The 17,739-nt window shown below is 35.2% G+C and overlaps 1 protein-coding gene across 3 annotated transcripts; it reads right to left on the reverse strand.

The window, feature by feature from the left end:
* Positions 1-3,691: 3,691 nt before the first annotated feature.
* On the reverse strand, positions 3,692-11,551 carry LOC113302649. Of its 3 annotated transcripts, XM_026551593.1 has the most exons (10): positions 11,396-11,542; positions 8,481-8,557; positions 8,192-8,298; positions 6,935-7,003; positions 6,361-6,390; positions 5,692-5,724; positions 4,868-4,938; positions 4,568-4,649; positions 4,023-4,115; positions 3,704-3,909 (listed from the first exon to the last, which is right to left on the reverse strand). In XM_026551593.1, exons 3-10 carry the CDS (start codon positions 8,282-8,284, stop codon positions 3,871-3,873), a joined length of 510 nt encoding a protein of 169 aa, XP_026407378.1. In that variant the 5' UTR covers positions 8,285-8,298; positions 8,481-8,557; positions 11,396-11,542; the 3' UTR covers positions 3,704-3,870. The 3 variants fall into 3 exon arrangements, 2 of the variants coding, with proteins under 2 accessions (XP_026407378.1, XP_026407377.1); XR_003336994.1 differs by lacking the exon at positions 8,481-8,557 and having other exon boundaries at positions 3,692-3,909; positions 4,023-4,188; positions 11,396-11,551; XM_026551592.1 differs by lacking the exon at positions 8,481-8,557 and having other exon boundaries at positions 11,396-11,551.
* Between the last annotated feature and the right edge of the window lie 6,188 nt (positions 11,552-17,739).

The following is a 17,739-nucleotide window of genomic DNA, read 5'->3' on the forward strand; positions in this document are numbered from 1 at the left end:
CAAATTCTCTCATTTAAGGCAGGTGGAGTTGGTAGAATGCCCACATTAGTGTAATTCGCATATCTCTGAGCTACTGAAAGACCACTTAAATGTTTGTAAAGATCATAATTGCTCATACTGACTTAGGGAGAAGACAGTGAAAGAAGAAAGGAAATTAACATTCAAAGAAAGAAGGAAAAAAAGGAAGATGGATGGTTAAAGGGCCGGGCACACATACAAACTTATAAAACAGTTTGTTAAAGTTGTCTACTTTATCCCAACAACAAGAAACCTCGAAAAACTAACCTTAAACAATTGAAAAGAAAATCTAATTCAAATATACCTCAACCAATCAAAACACGACAATCAAATTTAAGATAAAGCATGCAGAGTTTCAATCAGAGTGTCATTAATGCCTCAGTCAATGTTAAGAGACTAGGAAACAATCTGTAAAGGATTATACATTAAAGCGGTGCCATAAATAAGAAAACTAGAGTAAGATTTAAATTGTTGGGTTTCAAATTTACATAGATTTGTGTTTATTCATTTTCCTAAACTTTATAATAATATCTAATTCTTGATCTATTTCATTTCTTGTCTCTTTACCTATTATCATGAACTATTTCTCAAGCATGCATAATTACACGAAGTTGGGGAGAAATGACAAAAACAAATATCATGACAAAAAAAGGGAATAAAGAGAAGTGTGAGAAACTGAATTGATTACAATTAATTCATGTGTAGCCTTGCATAATCCCATGAAGTAGGGGAGAAATAATGACAGAAACAGAAACCATGACAAAAGAGCGGAATAAAGAGAGACGTGAGAAACTGAACCGATTACAATTAATTCCCGTGTAGCCTTGTGTTTGGTCATTTTTTTTATAGGTTTCATTTTTCTTCCTGCCCCCTACTCGGCAAATCTTAAAATCACAACATCTTCTTTTTTGGAAAATCTGGCCTTTAAAAATTGTTTTAATTTAAAAAAAATAAAATAAAAAAATAATTTGAAAACTAAAATCAGATTAAAACAAAACAAAGAAAAATTAACCAAGAATAATTTACCTATCTTAGGACATATTTTCTCACCCTACTACTACTACTTCTACCACCACCACATTATCGTCACCACTCCACCGGTCTCACCAATACTCACCACCATTATCCCCACCGCCGATCCACCACCACCACCCACCATCAAAACCACCTCTTATAACCCCTTTTCTCACCCTACTACCACTACTTCTTCCACCACCACATCATCGTCACTACTCCACCAGTCTCACCAATACCCACCACCATTATCCCCACCACTGCCCATCATCACAACCACCATTAATGCTTACCGATATAGTTAATATCAAATAAATTTATTATGTATCAACAAAAATATATTCATTTGATTAATTAAAGAAACATTTATTATGAAATATCAATTGAACATTTATTATTAAATTTTAATTAAACGTGATCATTTATATCAGTAGATTGTTCTTTGTCTAGCCTAACTTGTCCAAACTTTGTTTTGTATTCTGGAAATGTAATCAATTTTATTTTGATATTAAAAACCGTGATTTATTCGATCGGGTACTATAAATAGCTGGGATCCCATTTGGGCGATCCAGCGGTCATGATCATATTGTCTTATATGATTTAGTATCCTCCTCAAAATATTTGTGTTATGTCCTTACCAGTTGTGCTAGAAACAACCAACAACATCTATCACAATAAAATGTTGCCCATTTTGTAACAAGCTTATTATAGAGGCGACATGGTTTATTAGAGGGGCGGCATTGTGATAGTAATGTCCCTTTAGTTGGTTAGAGGGTGTGCTAAAGGGGATGTAAATTGACTAGATTACCCTTTCACCTTAAATCAACCAAAATCAAATCAATTTTTTTTAAACCTAATGAATCAGAAAAAATCAAATCAGTTTTTTTTTCATCTTCTTCTTCATCTTCTCTTCTCCTCCATCAACTGTAACCTCCATTAAAACTGAAAATTTCATCGTCTTCGATTAATCGGCGATTTGAAAAATGTTTGGAAAAACCCAGTTAGGGTTTAGTTTATCGTGTTGATTTAAGTTAACTTTGTATCAAAAATTAGGATTTTGTATGAAAATTGAAATTGAAATTTCTGGTTGCATGTGAGTTACGGTTGGTAATAACTCAAATATGAACCGTAACTATAGATTGGGTTGATGTTACGGTTGGTTTCAACTCAAATACCAACCGTAAGTTCTTAGTTTTGAGAAATATGTTCAGTTACGGTTTGTATTTGCATCATATTTATCAACCGTAATTGAGTTACGGTTTGTTACTCAAACAACTATACCAACCGTAAATAATCACGTGTCTTAAGAATTTATCAAATAATGATTTACGGTTCAAAAGTTAAGTTGACACACCAACTGTAGGGTAGTTATGGTTGGTATCGATTCATTAGTTACCAACCGTAATTTAGTTACGGTTGTTGTCCAAATTTAATTACCAACCGTAACTGATTTTACTATTGGATCTTCCCCAAATTTAACCAGTTACGGTTGGTATTCGATAACTTACGAACTGTAACTAAGAGTTACGGTTGGTCACGAGCAAAATTACAATTGTAAGTTCTTCTGAAAATTTAAAAGTTTTGATTTTGTTACGTACTTTAGATAATTTTGAGCGAGAAAAAGCTAACGGGAACTAGTTTAGAAGTATACCGGGTCACTGGAATCACTCATTTTGGTTGAGTGAATCAAAATTTAGGGTTTCACAAAAGTTTTTCTTTTTCTTCTCCTCTGAACTTTTCTTTTTTTTTAACTCTAAAAATCTGATTTTGTTTTGATTTTGAGTTAATATAAGTGAAATTAATCATTAACACTAAACTTGATTATCGTCACTAAACTAGGTTATCAATAATGAGGGTTAATTTGTCATTTCCAGTTTTTTTTATAAGGAACACCTTGAATGATCATGTAATGACCCTTTTTGTCCTCTTAGAATGTCGTCCCTCTAATAAACCATGTCGCTCATATAATAAGCTTGTTTTGTAAAGACACAAAACTATTATTGTCCACTACTATTCACTAACATCCACCACCGTACGTAAAAACCAGTCACGCCCACTATTTTTTCCACCACCAGTAATGTTACCACTTCCGCCACTCACAAATACCCGCCACTGTTTCCACCACCCACTGCTTCTTTCATTACCACAACTAAAAATTGTTAATATAATTTTTAACCGAGGTCACTGTAGTACAGTGATAAAATCATTGGGTGATGATACCAGTTACCTGTGTTCGAAACTCGCCAGCACCAAATTCTTTACCGATTAATATATATATATATATATATATATATATATATATATATATAGTTTTAAATAAACTTATTTATTAATAAAAATATGTATTTATTAGATTCATTAAATGAATATTTATCATGAAAAATTAATTAATCATTTATCATGAGCAATTAATTAGATGAAAAAATCACTGCCGTAAATTTATCCCTTCTAGACAAATCTCGGTCGCTCTTTATCTAGTCTAACTTAGCCAAGCTTTGTTTTGTATTCTAGATAACACAGTGGTATAGCTTCTGTTTAGAGAAAGGTTTAAGACACGTTGTCTCATCTTGGTGAAATTTCACCCTTTTGGAAGAAACTGCGAGCTCCGGTTAATTGTGAAACAAATTACCACATGGTGATTGGTGAAGACGAAGTATCGGGCATTAGGAACTTCTTCTCTTACTTTTCTTACATTGACAATTTACATTCATACAGGAAAATGACGTACAGAATACAGTGACCGAACGGTTTAAACCGAATACCCTTAATAAAGTTTTAAGTGCATCTAAGTTTCGAGTCAACCGCTAATTATCTGAGATCAATTTAATGCTTCTAGGTCTAGGGTGCCTGACCCAAGTTCTGATACCAGCTCCTCAACTGCAAATGGCGAAAAAGAAGACGGTAAACCTGAGCACTTCTATAATAGTTTTATAAGGGAGTGTTTGCAGGAAAAGAAGCAAGAATCAGATAGGATAGGAGGAAGAATTTACTTTTTTAACAGCATCGGGCGTCGCAGAATAGTCTTGCCTGTCTATTTTGAGAGATTCAATATGGGTTTTCATTTGGAGGTTTTGTGCAACAGCCTGCAGAAGTCTCGCAAGAAGTTGATTAAAAAGTCTCCCGACATTTAAAGGACGAACAGTTAGTTTAGTACTGCTGCAGAAAGTTAGAAGGAAAATGAGTTATTGATAGTTCAAAGCATAATCTACCAAATTAGAGTCCTGAATTTATTTATTTTGGTGACGCAGATGCTGTCTTTGCATGACCAGGGACACATATAGACCCTTAGTCTCATACGCACCAAGCAATTCTGAGGATTTCTCCTTGGAATTGGCCAAGGAGGTTCAAATCCATGAATCTTTATTTTTGCTTAAAGTAAAGTCAAGAGACTCAAGACAGGTGCTTCTTTCATTTTGAGGCAAAAGGAAAGTAGGTAATTCATGGAGGGGAAAAAGGTATTAGTATGTTATCTTGTTTCTCGATTATTGAAGTATAAAGGACACAAAACTTTTATTAAGGATCAAAAGCAGCTTACCTTTTCTAGGGCACTTGTCAAGTAACTAATCTCAGCTTTCTTGGCTCTCGACAACTCTTGCTTGACATCAAGTAAATTTGTCCTGCATTTCACATATTGAAGTGTTGAAAGAGATATTTTGTATTTAAAAAGATATAATATGCTATCATTAGGGCAAGTGTTGCCAAACTTCTTCGGTTCTTCAATCAAGGGATATTTACGTGAGAAATTTTGGAGATATAAAACAGCTAGAATCACAAGTCAACTTCCATAAAGGGAAATTTAAGTGATCAGTACACTCCTACAGAAAAAATTACTTACTTATCTTGTGCTAGAGTGTCTAGTTTTTGCTCTTCTTCGAGTTGTTCTACCTTGTCAAAAGTGGCAGCAACCTGTAAAGGATGAAAAGCTTTGTATCAATTAGAAAAGAAAAAAATAATCCATATGATTTGGCACAATTTCCTAGTTAACACACTCAAAATGCTTTGTGGGTGATGCCTTCTTATTCATATTTTCTAGAGTCTAGACATCAAATTCTACAGATTAGAATGAGAGTCGCATCCCTCCATCCCGGTTAGTACAAATACCTAGAAGCAAGCCCACATGGTAGTATACCAACCTGCAAATCACATCGGTAGGGTTCAATTTCTGTGTTTTGTTTCAATTCTATAACAAACTCATAGCCAAAAGAGCCGAGGAGTCCTAAACTGTGCCATCGAGCAAGTAACTTCTCAGTTAAAAATTACCATGGAGGTCAATATGACACTATCCATCTATTGACAAAGAATGGAAAATGGGAAAACCAGATTCCAGTTTGGAACATTATTCTTCATTTAAAAGATGGGTCAACCAGTTTCTTGCTTTAAATCTTATCAAGTGACAAAGAATGGGACCGGGAACAACCAGATTCCTGTTTGAGACATTATGATTCACATAAAAGGTGGGTCAACCAGATTCTAGCTTTATAACTTACCAAGTGACAAAGACTTACCAAGTGACAAAGAATGTGAAGAGGGAACAACCAGATTCCAGTTTGAGACATTATTCTTCATAAACAAGGTGGGCCAACCAGTTTCTAGCTTTATACTTCTTATATATGAACATGTAAGTTGTACAGAGATCTTAAAAAACACAGCATAAGATACCTGTGTTTCGGCACATATCGACTCAAAATCTTCCTGCATAATTGAAAAGAGACTGTCAGTTATTAACTTGGATTTAAAAGCTGTGTCATCTACACAAAAGAAAAATCAAAGGACATAATATGGCTGCTAAAGGAATGATGTGGCAAACAGAACAATGCTTTGATCCACGGCTTGTGTAATGGAAAACACATGTAATGTTGTAAATGATGGTAGCAATATTATCCAATGATATTATCCAATGATATTAACGAATTTTCTTGAGGTTACTAGTGTGATTTATAAAACCAGTAAGGCCATGACAACTAATAGAGTAATTTGTGCACTAGCCGGGATGATAAACGCAACAATGCCGTTAACACCAGCATCTGTAGTCACCTGCACTGTTACTGCCCTCGAGTACGAAAAGATAATTTATGTTGAAGATTTCATATCTCACTGAAGTGAAAGTACATAACTACTTAACCACCTTATAGGTTGCAATTGATTGTAGAGACAGGCTGGCAGCTATTGTAAAAAGAGATGGGTGGAACAGCGAGTTACCTTAATCAAATGTTAACTACTCTAACGACACTTATGAACACTTGGGTAAAAATCTAAAGACGCATATTTTTAATAGAGAAAATGAAAAGAAAATAAAAAAAATTAGAACATGTTATCAAGAAAGCATACCTCAATGTTCTCATGGAGTTCTGCAATTACCTGAAAACCCGAAGCGTTAGCTCGTAAGTAACGAAGTATCAGTCAAATTTGAAAAAACTTCAAGCAAAAATGGAAAGTGAGGCATACTGATCCGTGAAGCAACATAGAAACCCTTCATGAGTTAAGAAGAAACAGGATAGGTGATAAATAACTTGTGAAATCTAAGATTTAAAGGCAGTATCAGCGGAAATCAATAACTAAGTTCGATAATTAGAAATAAGTGTTTTTTACAAATCTCAATTACATCAAGTTGGGTTTTGAGATAATTTATTTGACATAGTAGAACTAGTTATATGATGTCTATGTTATAACAATGAGTTCCCAGTTACCAAGATGGCACGTGAAACAACAATCACAACTGAAAAATAGAACAGTTTAAGCAGCCCATCCAAACATACCTAAACTCATGCAAACTTGGGTCAAAGCCAAAAAATTTAGGACAGATATCAACCATTAGTCAGAACTCAAAAACCATAAATACCAGCATTTGTAGTTCATATATACTAAAGCAAGTGACTAATTTACAAGTCAAAAGAACACTTACGTGAATAAAAAGCTGATATAGAACATCTTGTTTTGCTCTGCGGAATGCTGAAAATGCCTCAAGGAATTCCTAAGATTTTGTAAAAAGTAAAAGAGTAGAGAGAAACACATAGTCATCCTTCTAATATAAGCCAGACCAATTAATCCATATGATACATGTTCTTCTTTTCAATCAAATACTACAAGTTGCAAAATATACAAAAGCACTGTCACTATCTTCACATGAAAGCGAAGTAGACTTAATATGTAAGACAAGCTCAAGGACTATAAAAAAATAAATACATCAGATAATATGCCTACTAAATGGAAAAAGTTATAAGTTAACACCACAGACCACATATCCAAAATTAACAGAATAATCCAGTAGAGATACAAAAAAAGCATGACTTCATCTTCAAAATGAAGCTTAAAGCCTTGAGGACTGTTGGTCGCTCTCGTGAAGAATGACAAGGAACACAGGGCATATAGTAGCCCCAACCCACGATTATAATAATAGGAAATAGTTTTATACTACTGGTTCATTAGCTACTGGTTAATTATATTGCTTCTGATCAATACAAGTACGTGCATCAATGTTGTTACACTTCAAAACAAAAGCTAGGTTTGCTTCTTTAATATAGATTTCAACCCACACCACTGATCACAAAAAAAAAGACGTAAAGACTTACGAGTTACAACACAAAGCATGTGACCTTGAAAAGGGCGTGTGACCTATGCAGTATGAAGGGATTAACCAGCACAAAGGAGTAGAGCAGCATTCATTGTCGTAAAAAGTGGCAATCCATGGCACTGGTTCTAAATGATTCAGAAAAGTATTCAGAATACATAGTGCTGTTTGAGACAACCCGTGTATGTATGGAATTCCAAAACCTAATTACCAAAACTATCTAGCTAATAGAACTATGAGTTAGGAGTTATCTCTTCTTGTGACTTAATAAAGAGTAACATTAAGTTCTGAACTCTAGTTGCAGGAAGTGTTGTTCTCACTGGCAACCACTAACTTTAAGCAGCTTCAAAGCTTCCGATAAAGTGAAAAATTGTCAAACATTTCAGCTCTTAACCAATGCACCAGGCAAAAATAAACAGCGGTTGTTCTTCATGGGGGAAGTTACCAAGTTTATGCTATAATGGACAGTGAGAAATTCTAACTGGAGTAAGGAAAAGTCATGTAATGAAATTTAAATAGGCCTTATTATTACTCTAATGTCATCCATTAGGTATATAAAACGAAGAATGTGGATCAAATTAACTGTGATACCTCTCTAGAGCATGCTGTTAACAAAGTACGAGCAATCATCTTGAATGCCTTCTTTAGCTTCAATTCTCTTGGTAATTCATATCCTTGGTCCATTGATGAATCACAACCTAGAAAGAAAAGAAAAAAACTCAGGAAAGTTAAAAAAGCGTGGTAAACCCTAAATAGTAAATCCTAAATTTAAGAAATCGAACATAGTAAACAACAACTTCAACCTGGATCAACATGAAAAAACCTACTAGTAAATTAAAGCAAAACCAGTGTTGGGTTAAGAAATTTAAAGAAAAGTTACCTTCTCGAATTTTTATACAGTGTTAGATTTCACCTTTGGTTTCACTTCTTGTACTCGTTATCTTGCAAAACAATTCTCTGACAAAACAAAATCACGAACTGCAATCCTACTAATGGGTTTGGATGAAAAGAAAAACCTTCGTTTTTACTCTGATTTTCGTTTCTTTGGTTTTGTCCGAGGAAGTTCAAATTTGAGCGTCCCTTGCCTTCTGTTTTTATCTTAGATAATATTTTTACTATTTCATACTGTGAACCTTCCAATTTACAACTACTCCATTTGTTACCAACTCATAACAACATTGAGGAGGCCGATTGCCGGCAGAAGTACTTTTAAAGCAAACCCCTAGTAAAAACCAAATCAATGTTCTAAGGAAAGGTGGTGTATATGTATCTAGGTCAAATGTTCTAAGGAAAGGTGGTGTATATGTATCTAGGTCAAAGAGCGGCCGAGATCGTCCTGAATTCTGGATGGTAGTGATTATATTGTGGTCCGAACAAAACTAACCCTAATAACTAAGCTAACCTTGGCTTGGTCCAGCTAACCAAAATCGCCTGGGTTTATGCCGCGGCTCAAGCTGCTCTTGGGTTTATGCGGTCCCTAGCTAACATTGTGTCTGCTTCTGTCCTAGATACCTCTAACGCGGGACAGCTCATACCGATTGGTCACTTTAATCTCTTCTACTATTTAGTCACGTTTCTTCTTCATCCTTTCTTCTAAACCGGGTGACCGTGGCCATCAACGCTACCAACGCTACCAACGCCAACGGAAAAACGAAATCAGGGTGCCTACTTTTCCTAACTCTACATTAAACTGATTAGTCTATGTTTAACGAGTTTGGGCATGCTCCAATTTTCATATCCCCAAAGCAATTAACTGCATTCTCAAGAGCATCAATGTATTATTGCCTTTCAACTTTTCAAGGTCCAGATGGATTTTTTTGTTGATACATGTGTCACATCAAACCGTTGTACCAATTTTCATAGTACAATACATAACTACAAACAAACCCATCAGTGCGGCAATCTGAACCGTAGAGGCGAAGACAGAACGGAAAAAAATTATTGCAACAAACTACAGTAAAAAATTCAAATGGAGCAATTTAATGATAGTTTCCTTGTTCGAATTTGATGAATTGATTGATTAGGTTTAGAGAGAATTCACAGTGGTTAGACCATCTGCATCGTGAAATGAAGATCTTAACGAAATGATCTAATGAAGAAAGTAATGGAAGAGAAGTAGAAGAAGTACATACATGCGGGTAGAGTTTGGTATTTCTAAAAAATAAAAAGATCTAATTTACATATTTCTAAAAAAATTGGGGTTTTTGTGTCACTTTTGTCTAATATAGTAATTTGGAGCGTCTATGGAACTATATTATCGTTGGGGTTTTTGTGTCGTAAAAGTGGTCACCTTGGTGTTTTAGTTTACACCATTTTATGTATGAAATACTGGCATGGAAAAAAAGAGGATAAAAACAAAGTATGTATGGTAAATTAACCAGGCAAATGCGATCGGTGCAGCTAGTCTTGCGAGATACAAACACGTGATTTTGCAGAAAGAATGAAATCTATCTCGCATAAATTGGTCAGAGTTACCTTGGTGGTTAGATTAACCAGGAAGCTTCCACTCTTTGACAAGATTGATTTCCTAAAAGTGTTTGAATGCATATAAATAAAATTCAATTGACAACATGGTTGCACTAAGAAACTGGATTAGGTTTTGTGTTCTTCTCTTCGCATTATTATACTTTGATCTAAACTCATCAAAGGGTCCGTACATGGGACTCTAACCACAAAACTTAAGCAACAGATAGGTATCAAGCAAAGAGACACCGTTGGATCATATCCTTCTCATCATTATTGCTCACAATGTAACAGAAGATACAAAATTATTTAAAAGAGAGATTGATGCTTAGTATGCTGAGAAGTTTTGGTGTGAAACTGAAAGGACAAATGATGGCTCATGTGAAATTGAACCAACCCATCAATTCACAGTCCAACTGTGAGACACCGCGCATGATCAGAGTACCACTCACTTGTCAGCTATAGTTCATCCCTGTTATTTTGTAGCACACATACTACAAAACCCTTAATGTTCTTAAGAAAGAGAACTCAGTAAGTCAAAATCCCCAACGGGAAAAGAGGTTCAAATTTAAGCCAAATTCGGTAGTCAATGCAAACCGAAATTGAAGTTTGTTTGTACACTCAAGACTAATAACATGATCCAGATATCCACAACGCATAATAGGCTGATTAACTAATGTTTGAAGGAGGCGACTGAAAGAAATCAAAAGAGCTTATTTCCTACTTTTTTTTTTTCTTTGTCTAGCTTATTTCCTACACAAGGCTAGGTTCTAGATTGAAATTTGTTCTTGCAGGACTCAGAATTATGCTCATTCCAAATATCTTTTTAGAATGTTCTCTTTTTTATACTTAATATTCCATAGTATTCTTGCAAAAGGATGTTACGTTTAATCACTTATCAAAAGAGCACAACAACGTATCTTCAGTAGCATTCATGCTTAGCATATATAAAGATAAAAATGATCATGGCTGAAGTAATTCATGATAACTCTAGAAATCTAGGATCATAGACACAGTATAGTTAAAGGACTGCCCCACCAAAGAGGAGTAATAACTGTATAGTACATACACTAAGTGGAGACAAGATAGCATTACAGTGAGGCTATCTGTAAACCCCAAACTCCCAGCAGAATTATACAGGAACACAACCTAACATGTGAAACAACTACTCTAGATACAGACCTAAATCTATAGATTCAATAACCATCAAATAAAAATTAAAACAACAATTACCATTCCATGAAAGGGTCTTCAACAGTGAATTCTAGGGTTTCATATTCATTTTAAGTAAAGAGAAATACAAGAACTTATTAAATGAGAAAGTAAACTTACCGATGAAAATGAGTGTGGAGAGAAGGATTGAACTTTTTTCGTTAGGTTAGCTTTTCGTTTTCCCCAATTCCTAGGATCTCCACCTTAAAGCCGAGTCAGTGAAGTGTGGAGAAAAAACTAAGAACAAACGCAGGGTTTATGGTATTTTTCAGTTGCCGTGATGGCCGACATGGCCGCATCCACATTAGTATTGGGCCTATTGGCTTGCATAGGGGCGGGCATTTGGCCCGTAACCCGCGAATTTAAATGGGACCAGCCGTTTTTTTACAGATAGATGTCCGAACCGTTGGTCAATGGTTTGGATGTTGATGGAATTTTTGAAATCTATCGGATTACGGATCGGGTCTGGATGCAACCTTGAAAATTCATTGTACATCCATATCCGTTAAATTAAGGACATTTATATAGTTCTAGAAAATATTATGGATTATTTAGAAATTCTTAAGGTGTTTGCTTGAGATGTTGTACATGGCATTTTTATATTTGTACTACGTATCACCTCGGTTTACGGCCAGGACTCAACCTCTTCGATTGTCTTGTATGGTTTGTTTGAGATGGAATTGTGCAAGCATCAATTGAACAAATGATAAGAACCGAATGGGAACTAAAAAACTAATATTATAGGTGGAGCTGTGAAAGTATCCCATGAACAAAAATCTAGCGGTCTCAACAGTTTTGCATGTTAAACTTTATCTGTATATAGTTTTATCGTAGTTGCATCTATATAACAAATTAATGTTCATGTTCCAAAATCAATTAGTATTTGATGGTCGCTTTGGCTATTTACACCCGATTACAATCAATATTTAGCAACATAATAGCTATTTAAAGATATATGTAAACTTCACATAGTCACCTTGGAGAAACACCGAACAATATATTAAATGGCGATTATTAATTATATGAAAATCCAAACAATCTAAAATCTTCTAATCCACTATAAGTAAGCTTACACAAATTCTCTTAGAAGAATATGCATTTCAGCTGACACTTATTACATCTCCCAGTTAATCTAAAAAGATCAATTCTCATGCAACTTCTACCCAGTACGCTCATTATTTATACCACCCACCCAAAAAGCAGACTGATAATCAAACCTTATCATGAAGTTCATCCGAATACAGAAGCTTCTCATCAGTTGAGAGTCTTCCTAAGACTACAAACGCAAGGGCCTCTCCCATTCTCTGTTCCAAGGCTTTGGAATAACAAAAAAAAACAGAATTATCAAATTCAATTTTGCATGTATGTGCAAAGTAAGCCGAATTTGAAAATACAAATATGATCATCCTCCTGTGCAATTTTGGCATATCCCTATATAATTTTCCAGAACGCAGTTATGTGTCTTATGATTTTTGGGTTGCCAACCAAGAAATAATTTTTTCACTAAGTTATTAAATGCACCTTCTCTAGTCCCAACTTCTACTTGTTGTCATACGATTTGATTAGTTCAACAATCCAAACAGGAGAAGTAATCCTTTTCAGTTTCTACAAACGATTCCTACTCATTTTATAGCTAAAACAATCAGTTAGACGAAAACTGTGATATGCAAAAATTTACATCCTTCATTTTCAGCCAACTTATACTATTTATACCAAAACAATTTTATCATAAATATTAGAACGTGGAATTCAATACATTGGAAGCACATATCAACTTCGTCATTATTTGCTATTAAGGGAATATATTGGTTTTGAAACGGAAAACCTCTTCCACCAAGTACAGTTCAGCGGCAATGTGGCTTATAAGTTATGTACTTCATTGCCGAGAGCAACGGAGATAGTGGGCCCAGTTCAATCTTCAGCCTCTAGTTGGAATAGCAACCTACCGAAATGTTACATCGAAGGGGGGTAAATTAATATTGTGTGGGATGGAAGCCTATGGAAAAAACCATAAAATAAGAGCACATGAGTGACAATAGTACCAGTGGTCGCCTTCATCTTCGACGATCTTGTTGCATTCAGGGCATGATATATAGTAGCACCCACTGTCAGTAAGTAACTTTCTGGCAGTGGTACAACACATAATAATATTTACATCCTAGGGAAATTTGTGGCGGACCAAAGCAAAAGTTTAAGACATAGTTTACATTGTATAAGAGAACTTTTTAAAATATATATAGGCAGGGGTGTATATTGTTAGAGCATTGTTTGGTCGAACTCGCATGCGTTGCTATCTCAAGCATGTTTGTCAATGTTAGTAATCAAAACTATGAGTCTTGATTTCTAGCCTATTTAGATGTCTCGGAACTAGGACATAGATTGTGTAGTTGAGCTTTAGACTTCACGACGATCATCTCTTGAAGACGAAGAATTACTAAGGGGATCTTGTGGAACTTCATCGATAAAAGGTATGTGGAGACTGAAACTTATCTATCACTTGGAAAGTCTATTTCTACTCTATCTCCTATATTGAGACATAAGTCATGTTACGATATAGTTTTCTATTGTACACATTTGAGATTTCGAGCTGAGTTTATCTCGCTTATATATTTCTCGGAATATGTGTTGGCAAGCTTTCGCTTCAGCCGAATTCATCTTACATTCGTGACGAAAGTCCAAATAAGATCATATAAAAATTATCGAGTCACATCTTACATGGTTTCTGTGATACAATCATCTGGTGTCGTCTTGGAATGTTTCATTATGATAATTTCAATAACTTGAAAATCGCTTTGACGAAAAATAGTTTGTGAACAACAACTATATAACGTCCTCTAGGAAATTTTCAATGATTGAAATAAAGAGTTTAAAATCATGTAACCATGTTTGGATATAAGAATAGTGTTTTAATCACATTAGTGTACAAGTCCAAAACCGGGAACCTGAAGTATGCATACCCGTACGCGTACTGGTGGTTACTGATGCCTGGGCAAGTATGCGTACCCGTACGCATACCGGCGGAAAGTTCACGTCCGTGAAAATCTGCTAGAGTTTGGAATGTGTTGAAGTATGTGCACCCGTACGCGTACTGGCGTAACCAAACTCAAGTCCGGCTACTCAAGTATGCGTACCCGTTTGCTTGAGTGGGTTACTTTATAAAATCGGTTGTGTACATGAACTAAAACATTTGTATAACAAGAAATGCAATCTTTGCAAACCGTGGCTATAATGTTCATGAATTGATTCGAGTGAATCAAACCGATTTTGTTTCAATTGTGTTCTTGTAAACTTCTATGAGAATATAACAATTGAACGACTCTTTAACTAGTTTCATTTGAGTCATTTGAACTAGTTATGGAAAAGATGAATATGGTTGATATGAGAGTTATCATATGGCTAACTTCGGTTGACCATTGTTCAACCAACATGGGTGTACACATTTGGGTACGGTTCATAAACCTAAATAAAGGTATATTTCATTTGTGTGTAACAAGCTAAGTTTGATATAACGGTTGAAAGATATTAGCTTGGTTGAATCAGGTTTTTCATCTAATGGTGAATATTGAATGCTTTGTTACCAGGGTAACTTGGATTGCAAACCCTGATTTGGAAACTATATAAAGGAGAACTGTAGCAACTGGGAAACCTAATCCCCACACTTCTATGTGTTACTAGTTGCATAATCTAGAGTCGATTCTCCTTTAACCTTAGATTTTCCTAAACCTTGTAAGTTAACGACTTGAAAGACTTCATTGGGATTGTGAAGCCAGACCCAACTATTTATCCTGTAGTTGCGTGTTCTGATCTTTCCTGATTTTATCGTTTGAGTACTATCTTCTCTAAGATTTGCTCGAGATTAATTTCTATGATAGGCAAGATAAAACGTGATCACAAACATCTTCGTCTCATCGTTTGTGATTCCTCAATATCTAGTTTCGCCATCATACGATTTAGATTATTGTGAGGTAATTGATAATACTAAGCTGTTCTTCGGGAATATAAGTCTGGTTTATCAATTGGTTCTTGTTCACCTTGATTTATCAAAAGACGAAACAAAAACTCTTGGGTATTTTTGTGGAAGACAGATTTATTCAATCCTATGGACTTTTTTGTGTGAGACAGATTTGTTTATCAAGTATTCGACTTTGGGTCGTAGCAACTCTTGGTTGTGGATGAGATCAACTATGGGAATCAAGTGTGTAGTATCCTGCTGGGATCAGAGACATAAGGAAAGCAACTGTAACTTGAATCAGTGTGAGATTGTTTAGGGAAACTACAGTCCAGTCTGAAGTTCATTGGTAGTAGGCTAGTGTCTGTAGCGGCTTAACACAGTGTGGTGTTCAATCTGGACTAGGTCCCATGGTTTTTCTGCATTCGGTTTCCTCGTTAACAAAATTCTGGTGTCTGTGTTATTTCTTTTCCGCATTATATTTTGTTATATAATTGAAATATCACAGGTTGTGCGTGAAGATCAATCAATTAGAATATCTAACCTTTGGTTGTTGATTTACATTGATTGACACTTGAACATTGGTCTTTGGTACCGTTCAAGTTAACTCCCCTTATATTCAATCAGGCTCGCATATTTCCATTTGTTGATTGCGGATTGAATTAAGAGTTAGAGATATTAAACTCTTTGATATACTTTTATCTAGATTGAGTCTGACTGTCTAGTTGATTCTCTAGAAAGTGTATCAGAGTAAGTCCTCTCAGATTGCCAAACGAATTGTTGGCTGTGGTTGTTAGACCCCGCTTTTTCAGTTGGTATCAGAGCAGGCAAACACGTTAAAGACCCTATAAGTTTGTGTTTGTAGCGATCTGATGATGAATAATATCGTCTCTGAAAACACTTCACCAGGAAAGGATAAACTCAACTTCAAGCATGTTCTTGCAACCATTGCTAAGGTTGAGAATCCTGATTTGAAAAACCTCATCAATTTTAATTGCGAAGATCGAATCAAAAAATCTGATGTTCAATAATGCTCTGAAGAGGTAGCTTATCTCCAGAAGAAGTTAGATGAACAAATCCAGATCAACTCTGATTTTATTGTAGAAATTGCAAAACTCAAGGATTTGAAATCAGTAAAATTATCTTCAATGGTTTCAATTAACTTCTCTAATTCTTCGATAAACAATTGTCGTAAGACAGACGATAAACGAGGCATAGGCTTTGTAAAACCTGTTTGTGCTCAGAATTCTTCGAACAAGATTAATGATGTTGGCACTTGCTTGTTTTTTGTCTCTTATAATCACTTTCAACATGCTTGTTTACCTTTTAAGAACATATTAAAAGTTGTGAGTAATCTTCGTAGAAAGCTATACAACTTGTGTCTTCTCTTAAAAGACAATGAATACGAAAGCCTAACTTTGCGAGTAGCACTAGCATGGGAGCTTTTGCTCTAAAGTCAACTTCACCTTTTCAATGGTTCCTTAACAGTGGATGTAGCAGGCACATGACTGGAGACCTCTTATGGTTTATCAACATAAGTGACTTTGATGGTGGACCAATACCGTTTGGAGATGGAAGCTGCTGCTACATAAGTAAGAAGGGGACGATCAAATTGCCCGACATTACTGAAATACATGATGTCGTATTTGTTAAAGGTATGACTGCTAATCTTCTTTCTATTAGTCAAATATGTGACAAATGCCATAAGATTGTCTTCAATGCTAATGGATGTGACATTGTTGACAAATCTGGAAAAGTGATTTTTCAAGGATCACGTGGTAAAAATAATTGTTATCTTCTTGATACTCAGTTTAATAATTGTTGCAATTTGACTAAGGTGGAATCTACACACCTGTAGCATGAACGTTTTGGTCACCTCAATCATCGTCTTCTAACTAAGATCATTAACAAAGAACTTGTTAGAGGCGTTCCCAAAATCAATGCCAAGGTTGAAGGTGTATGTGGTGCCTGTCAAAAGGATAAACAAACGAAAATTCTACACAAATCATCTCGAGATATTCTCACCAAAGCTCCACTTGATTTAATTCATATGGACCTCTTCGGTTCAATTCAACAATCTACTGTGGCTGGAAAGAAATATGCTTTAGTTATGGTGGATGATTACACCAGATTCACTTGGGTGGCTTTTCTTGCTCACAAGAATGAAACTCTTAGTGAGTTCAAGATTATTGTTAATAAAATCCATAATGAACATGGTCACAAACTAAAGAAAATTAGGAGCGATCGTGGCACTGAATTCAAAGACACCTAAGTATTTGAGACAATGAAAGATATTACGTCAAATTATCTTGATAATTATGGGAGGATAATGTCCTTATATGGTGGCTTTATTTTCTCTTTCAGATATTTATTTTGTTCCAACAGAGGTTATGGTGGTGCTGACATAGGAAAACGTGGAAGCCCCTGCCATTTTCCATCAAGTTAGGGCTTTCTATTTCTGAATTTATGTTGTAAACATGTATGTTTCGTGTTTTGTTTGTTTTACTCAAATACA

The sequence above is a fragment of the Papaver somniferum genome, chromosome 8, assembly GCF_003573695.1.
Source record: "Papaver somniferum cultivar HN1 chromosome 8, ASM357369v1, whole genome shotgun sequence".
NCBI lineage: Eukaryota > Viridiplantae > Streptophyta > Magnoliopsida > Ranunculales > Papaveraceae > Papaver > Papaver somniferum.